General features: G+C 35.0%; 1 protein-coding gene across 2 annotated transcripts; it reads left to right on the top strand.

Annotated features, from left to right (window-relative positions):
• Positions 1-2,250: 2,250 nt before the first annotated feature.
• On the top strand, positions 2,251-6,323 carry LOC103960332 (E3 ubiquitin-protein ligase rnf8). 2 transcript variants are annotated; one of them, XM_048578671.1, is made up of 8 exons: positions 2,251-2,371; positions 2,577-2,725; positions 2,829-2,962; positions 3,320-3,503; positions 3,668-3,811; positions 4,043-4,648; positions 4,862-5,038; positions 5,853-6,323. In XM_048578671.1, exons 2-8 carry the CDS (start codon positions 2,582-2,584, stop codon positions 6,027-6,029), a joined length of 1,566 nt encoding a protein of 521 aa, XP_048434628.1. In that variant the 5' UTR covers positions 2,251-2,371; positions 2,577-2,581; the 3' UTR covers positions 6,030-6,323. The 2 variants fall into 2 exon arrangements, with proteins under 2 accessions (XP_048434628.1, XP_048434629.1); XM_048578672.1 differs by having other exon boundaries at positions 2,348-2,486.
• The last annotated feature ends 1,734 nt before the right edge of the window (positions 6,324-8,057 follow it).

The following is an 8,057-nucleotide window of genomic DNA, read 5'->3' on the forward strand; positions in this document are numbered from 1 at the left end:
GAACCAAAGAATCTGGTCTTTTCCAGCCATATATACTATTAACTCGGTAACACAATGGCACAATAACACACCTAAAAAAGATGACGAAAAAAAAGAAGAAGAGGAAGAAAGATTTCCAATCAAAATTACGAAATATTTATTAATACAAAAATGTTGATTGAGAAAATCTTTCAAATATAGCAGAAAAATCACTTAAATAAACTTAAATACCCTAAAAATTAAAACCAAATAACAAAACCCTATTGAATCATAATTTCAAAAAAAAATAAGAGACCACTATGTCAGAGGGTTCCCTGCCAATACCAATGAAACCAAAGATCTTAGTATAACTGAAATCTTGAAGGCTACTGACAATTTCATTGGTTTTGGATATTGGCTGATTTCATTGGTATTGGCTGGGAATCCTATGACATCGTGGTCTCTCATTTTTCCTAAATTCTGATTCAATAGGGTTTTGTTATTTGGTTTTAATTTTGAAGGTATTTAAGTCTATTTAAGTGGTTTTTCTGCTACATTTGAAATATTTTATAAAAAAAATGACATTAATGAAAGGGGTTTTTTGAAATAGGTCCAAAATAACTAAAAATTGGACATATTTCAAAAGTCAAAAGTCACTAAAAATTGGACCTATTTCAAAAGGTAGTCTATAAAATTGGACCTATTTCAAAATTTCCCTTAATGACATTAGGCGTTAAATTTTGGCTACTATTGATAAATACTCAAATAGCACACAAGTTTAGAAAGATGAAAATGGATGCACTTCATAGAAGGTTCCTCCCCCATGGACATAGGGGCTTTAAGATATTTACAGGTCTAGACACCTTATAATTTACCCACAAATTTGGAGATACAATTCAATCTCATGGACAGAAAGCAGCAACTCTGCAAAATTTTCAGTTCGAAAAAGAAAACGAAATGAGATAAAAACCAGTGTTTGTAAATGTGAGTGAAATGGTGATTAGTGACAAACCTTGGCACTGTCATTGGAACCCTGCTTCCTTGCATCATGGTAAGGGCTGGTTTGGTATTGCTGTGCTTTGAAAAAAATTGTTTTTGCTATGCTGTGAGAATAAGCTCATTTTTACTGTTTCACATTTTTAGCTTTTTTTTTCACTTAAAACTGTGAAAATAAGCTGTTTTTAAGTGTTTACCTAACACTTTTTTGAGCTCAGTTTTTTTTTATACTCACTTTTTGTAAAAACACCTCAATACCAAACCAGTACTAAGTCGGCTAAGAAGGAGTACCTGGTAAGTTCTGATAAAAGTTAGGGAATTGTTATTAGCATTCCAAAAATCTTATTCTACACTTCTCACAAGTGTATTTTTCTTTATAATTGTAGAAAGTTTGCAGTGCCAAATAAGATTTTTGGAGTGCTAATAATAATTTCTAAAAGTTATAATATTAATTATTCTTATAAGATTAAGTTCATCCAAACTGAGAGGATAATGATTTTGATTCGTTCGAGTAATTAGCCTGAAAGTGATAATTATTACTGCTAATCATTATCCTAGAAGTAATTAACCTAGGAAGAGCTGGGTAGCTAGATTCATTTTATCAAAATTAAAAATAAGTACAATAAGCTTTGAAGAATGTCACATGTATAAAAAATGTAAGGTGTATGTTTAAAATGTGGGGTGTGAGATTATTATGAGTAAGTATGTGGGGGTCTATGAAGATAATTTCTAATTGAAAAAGTAAATCTGAGGTGTATTAAGTATGCGGAGTTTATTTAACAATATGTGAAGTGTTAATATAATAAATCATTTAAAAATTTTATGAACTCTTTGTTTTTTTTTTTTTTTTTTGGAACAAACAGTAATATCTACACTAAGGGTAGGGATAGGCTTAGCCTCACAATGGACTAGCAATAATGTGGTATTCCTCCTCACTTGTACGTGAGAGGTCTTAGGTTTGAATCTCGTGGATGACGAATTTAATATCAAATTAGGTTGCTCATTGTGTCGCTTAGCCAAACTCCCCTTCCTCTTGTTAATTAATTAGGGCCATTTTACTTTTACTAAGTATGTGGGGTTCGACTAAACCACATAATGGGTAGCCTAATTTGATATCAAATTCACTATCCATGAGATTCGAACCTAAAACCTTTCACTTTCAAGAAGAGTAATACCACCAGATCGTAATATTTTTACTAATTTGTTTGTATTTTAATTTTTGTTTTGAAGAAAAAAACAAAATAAATTATAGGACAGGAGCCATTCTTTTGAGCGGCCCATTAAGTAAAGGCAGGGCCGTCATCCGCGGCATTCATAAACGCTTCGCTGCTGCCGAAATTTCAAAATTTTCGAGTTGCCCGCCAAATCATTTTCATTGGCAGAACAACGCCACCGCTTCGCCTCCCCCAATCTCCCAGTCAATCTCTCTCTCTCTTTCTCTCTCTCTCTCTCTCAACTTCAATTAAGCTCAATTAAATGCATATTAGTATGATTATACCATTAGGATTCTTCTGAAGCTTCGTCAAGATCTAGTAATTCTAAAACCAGTAGATTTGGCTCGAAACTGTGTCGTTTTAAAAAGACCCAGTTTTTTAAGTGGTTGTTTGTTTGTGTATTTGCAGAGGCCATGGGATCACCGATTCAGGGCATGGAATCCGTGATCGCGACCGTGAGCGGGTACCATGGGTCTGAGCGGTTCAACCTCATCAAGCTCATTTCTCGCGCCGGTGCGAGCTATGTCGGCGCGATGTCTCGATCGACCACTCACTTGGTTGGTTTTCTTCGAACCCGTTTCGATGTATTTTCTGTTCTAATTAGGCAATGTGATTGTATTTTGTGTTTATGGAGGCGTGTTGTTAATATTGGGTGATTAGGTGTGTTGGAAATTCGAAGGGAGGAAGTACGAACTGGCTAACAAGTTTGACATGAAAGTTGTCAACCACCGGTGGATTGAGGAGTGCATAAAGCAAGGAAAAAGAGTACCTGAGCGTCCTTACACTTTGAGATGGTATGGAAAAATTGCTTGACTTCCCCTTATTTTACATAATAATAGTAAGATTACATCTGGGTTGTTAGTATTTTTTAAGTTTAAGGTGTAAAAATGATTGCTTTCTTTGAAATTGAGACTCTGAATGGTGACGTGGTAGCTTCAGTGAGCTAATTAGGTGTCAACATTTCTTGGTTTGGGAACTCTTAGGTGTTAGCAATTAGGTGATTAAATCTGGGATTTAGCTGTTTGATAAATTGAGGTATTACTCTCGGATTAGTCCATCTTGTTGCTTGCCGCTGCCTAATTTATATTTTTGACTTGCAAAGTAGATTTGTAATCAGGGACATACACTTCTTGGGTTTCAATTCTTTGCAGTGGACAGGAAGTCGGACCCTTACTCTTAGAACCTCCACCTGTTGTTACAGTGGATGAGTCATTGAAAAAATGGAATGCGCTTTCGGACAAATCAAATGGTTGTGATGACTTGGTAAAAATTATTGATTCGGACTGTGGAGCTTCTCGCCGTCATCTTTTGGCTGAATCACGTCTTTTGGATGAGGTAGCTTCTGTAAAAATCTGTCTTTATCCCTCACACTCTTATTCTATGATAATGCTGTCTTGCATGTATGCTTGCAGAATTCCTTTGTTGAAGCATTTCAGTTTTTCTCAGTTTGACAGACATGGAGGATCTGACTGTGCTTTTTCTATGTGAATTTTCTGTAGAATTTGTTTCGTGCATTTAAAGAAAACAGCAGTTCTCATAAGGCAAAGCAGAAACATGATGGACGGAATTCGAAGCAAGAACTGCGATCAAGTAGCAGGCACTGTCTTGAAGATCCTCCTCTAACTATATCACTTAGAAGGGAGGTAATCGATTGAACTGAATTTTTGTGTCCCTTTTTTTACTTTATTTTTTCGTTCTTTTGCCTCTGGTGGTCTTCCGTTGTATACGTCTGTGGATAAGTTTTATGCATATAGAAAATTAAGCTTCGCTTTTCTAAGTAATGTTCTATAAGCGTTTAAATTTTCAAAATCGGATAATTGTGATTAATCACTGCCATGATGCAATCTTAACGTCATTGTGTCTTTTACTCGCAGGAGAAGGTTCAAGAGTCTTCCACCCATTTGGTGAGAGCTAAAAGAAACATTTTCAGTGGTAAGGAAAGCAGCATGGCTGGAACTTCACGTAAAGGAAGGAAGCTTATAAAAAAGAATATTGATAGACATATGGTAGAATCGGAACTCTCAGAGTATGATCAAGAGTGCCACCCAACCAGATTTCAGAGTACATGTAATGATGTAATCACAGTCCTTTCTGATGATTCAGATGAAGAAAGAAATGATAATATACTGGAAACTGAAAGAGATACTGATAATGGCTTGTGCATTGGAAGAAGAATCAGAAATGGTCTGAAAGGTGTTGAGGAGGCTGATCGGAATCACCCATCTTCTTCCAAGCATCCAAATATTTCAGTTGAGGATGAACCAACTGCTCTGGAGGAAACTCCCCGAGATGAATGGTTTGAAGTTGAGAACTCAAAAGAGGAATCTGAAAGCAGATTTGAGACTGAAGCTGCCACCAAAATTCCTTCGATGGAGTTATCATGTGTAATATGCTGGACAGAATATAGTTCAATTCGAGGAATTTTGCCGTGTGGTCATCGATTCTGTTACTCATGCATTGAAAACTGGGCTGGTCATATGGTACGTGTTCTTGTTCACTAACAATTGTATAATTTCTGATTGTTCAAAAATTTTAAATATTCTCTGCGTTTACCCAAATTGAAATACTTTTCCTTATTCTGGTTTCAAAGATTGTTAACCTTCCCATGAACTCACCTTGATTTAGTGTTTTTCTCTTCTTTGTTGATATTATTTGAGGACACGGAATTCATAAGTCGTTTATGGTGTGTGCAGAGTTCAAAGAGAAAGAATTCAACTTGCCCCTTATGCAAGGCTAGTTTTACAAGCATTACCAAGGTTGATGATGCAGACATGATTGATCAGAAAATATACTCCCAAACCATTCCATCTGCCCCGAAAATGGACATACCAGTGCCTACTTACCGAGGACCACCCAATTTTTCTGCTCCGGTATGTAAATCTCCTTGTTTTATTGTTAAAACTTTATTAGACATTGTCTGAGTGCTAGTAGTAAAGTGCACATTTTAGGCCTGCCTACAATGCTTATTTGTGTATGAGGTTTCAATCTGTTCAATTTAATGCCTTTCCAGAAGAATTCAATCTCCATTCTTCAATATCAGGCAATTTTAGTGTTTGTAAATGGATCATTGGACTCTGCCTTTTGGCCTGTTTTTGTTTTGAATGAACTGATGTTTTTGACCGAAATGAAAAAGCGTTTATGATGCATTTTTATAATAACATGCTTTGATGATTTTAAGCCATCTTAATTTAAACATGGACGAAGAGTGCAAAAACACGCTAGTACGATCAGGTTGACATGAAAAATCAAAGGAAAAGATTACAAAAATCTGGAAAGTTCATAAGATCTTGATTTTCTACCTTACCAAATGACAATATCTATCTCCCAACTTACTTAAAAAATTTCTTTATCCTCTGTTTGGACATGTCTCTTCTTGAAGTCGATAGAAAAGTCATTCCCTACATTTCCGATAGCTATGCCAACATTATGTGTCTCCAAATTAGAAATTCTATCTGGATAATCTGGAAATGTGTGGGGTGTGCGAGACCTGCTTGGATTGTCAAAGAAATGTATGTGCAAGTGTTTGCCTTTAGAGCTCTTTTGCATTTACTCTTCCACTGCTTACTCTTACTAAAACTTTTAAAGTGTTCGTTCTCGTCATTGTATCATTAAATCTTTTGCTGATTTGGTTGTCTGGGTGCTTAATCGAGCCTTTTCTTTTTATTCTCTTCTGGTGATAAACAGTCCATGTCGGCAACTGCTTGTTCTGTATGTCGTCAGCGGGAACCTGTAGATCTTCTGTTCAGTTGTGACGTCTGCCGCATTCGGTGCATCCATAACTTCTGCCTGGACCCTCCTTTGTTTCCATGGACATGCATTCACTGCAAGGACCTCCGAAGGCTCTACCTTCACAGCTATTGATATGCGTCTCCGAAAATATAAAACATCAAGAAGGCCTCAATCCTTAATTGAGTTATGAAAATGCAGATGTGCTTGTGAACTAGTATTTTCACAAGGGGGCTTAAAAAGTCATCAGAATTGGTGGTGAGTGTTCTTTATATCTACTATTCTAATAGTCTATACTCTTTCGCCGAGCATTCGATATTAACGTCGATAGGCTATGAGATCTTTTTGTCTTTTTATAGTTTGAATTTTAATGTGTTTTTAATTGACATTAACCGTTGTCAGAGAAGCGATGTTAATTTTTCTATTTTATTTTTAACACCTTCAATGGCAAAAAAACACGAATGAAAAGCAAAAGTTAGCATCTTACACATTGTTGAATACACCTCGCATTAAAATTCATTATTAACACCGCAAATTGTTAACCGCACCTCAAATCATATTCAATGTGTATTGTATTTTTCTTTAAAGCTTTGCTTCTTAGAGGTTGTCTAGTCAATGTTGACCCCATGAAAAATGCAATAGGAATGGGAGGAACAATTTTCTTGCGCTGGGATGCTTCATATTCATGTTTGTGATTATTCATCCGTATTCGTTTGATGTTTGAAGACAGAAACCTCGCGTTTGTGGAATATCAAATGAAATCTCACGTTTGTCATGAATATTCGTGTGTTTTTGTCATTTGCCAGAAATTTATTGTGGTAGAAAACAACATTTATGATGTTTGAGTCGTGTGAATTTGTCATAAATATTCATGTGTTTCACATTTATATGTGGTCCAATATCACCTATGATTTATTCATTCACCTATTAGGAAAAAAAGATGAAGAAAATCTTTTTAGAGCCTATCTCTGTGTGATATTTTGTGTGGACAACATTTGCCCTATACGTAGTGAGAAAATACAGGTAATGCTACACTTACTATATTTTATAGGCTTTGTATTCAAAATAGTTCCTGAGATTTGCATAACTATCATTTTGGTCCTTGAGATTTAAAATCGATAAAAGTGGTTATTAAGATTGTCCATCATCTATCATTTTAGTCATTCTGTTAAAAAGCTCCATTAAGTTTGAGGGTATTTTTGTAAAATCAAACTCCACTTGTTTTTCACCCTTTTTGACTCATCTCTCGTCTTTTCTACCAAAGTCCTCATGTCTCTCGTCAATTCGTCCTTGGTAGTCGACAAAGAAAAAGGAAAAAGTGATTAGGGTTTCTGAATTGGGGTTTTGGGTGACAAAGATTCGTTTGGTGTAAAACTAAGATTGAAAATTAGAAATCGGTAAGGAATCTTTGAACCATCCATTTCATTATATTCAAGTGTGCATACTATACAATTTCTTTCCAAAAATTAACGAAAGGGAAAAAGTCAAGTATCGTTTGCGATGATTTACTTGAGTTCGACGCCAAATTGTTTTTAATAATAGTTGAAGAGTTGATTTCACTGCCAAAATGAGCAACATATGAGTATTTTTTTAGAGAAATGAGAGAAAAATGGTGAAAAAGCATGTGGAGAATTTAATTTTGGCTAAAAAGCCTATTTTGTATAGAGTAGTACTATGTTTACCATTTATTTGTACCTTCATTTGTACCATCTCTCTAATAGATATAGGACTCACCAACACACATGGGTTCTATCAGTGTTAGAGAGATGATAAAAAATAGATGGTTTATGTCACTATTAGAGAGATGCCACAATATAAATGGTAAGAATAATATTTTTGTTTTTTATCACATTTGTACAACTTTTTAATAGAAGTATGGCCCACTAGCACATGTGGGTTCTATTTCTATTAGACGTATGATACAAATGTAGTATGAAAAATGTAGAGATGCTTTTCAAAAAATGTGGTATGAAAAAATGTGGTAAGAGTAGTAGTTTTGAGAAAGTTAGGCGCCATTGAAAATGTCAAGTTGCTTTTCAAAAAGGTGATACAAATATGAAATGAAAAATATAGTAAAAATCGTATTTAAAAAAAATAATAATGTGGAGTTGATCTTAAAAAAAATAAGGGTAAATTACATAAAACTACCTCAATTATTGGGTC

The sequence above is a fragment of a genome, unplaced genomic scaffold (assembly GCF_019419815.1).
Source record: "Pyrus x bretschneideri cultivar Hongxiangsu unplaced genomic scaffold, Pyrus_bretschneideri_v1 Contig13, whole genome shotgun sequence".
NCBI classification, from domain to species: Eukaryota; Viridiplantae; Streptophyta; class Magnoliopsida; order Rosales; family Rosaceae; genus Pyrus; species Pyrus x bretschneideri.

What these genes read in the sequence shown, in the direction of transcription:
- LOC103960332 (XM_048578671.1), top strand. Translation starts at nt 2,582, where the DNA reads ATGGGATCACCGATTCAGGGCATGGAATCCGTGATCGCGACCGTGAGC. An exon ending in CTCGATCGACCACTCACTTG is followed by an intron (nt 2,726 to 2,828) that starts GTTGGTTTTCTT and finishes TTGGGTGATTAG; the next exon opens with GTGTGTTGGAAATTCGAAGG. An exon ending in AAAACTGGGCTGGTCATATG is followed by an intron (nt 4,649 to 4,861) that starts GTACGTGTTCTT and finishes TGGTGTGTGCAG; the next exon opens with AGTTCAAAGAGAAAGAATTC.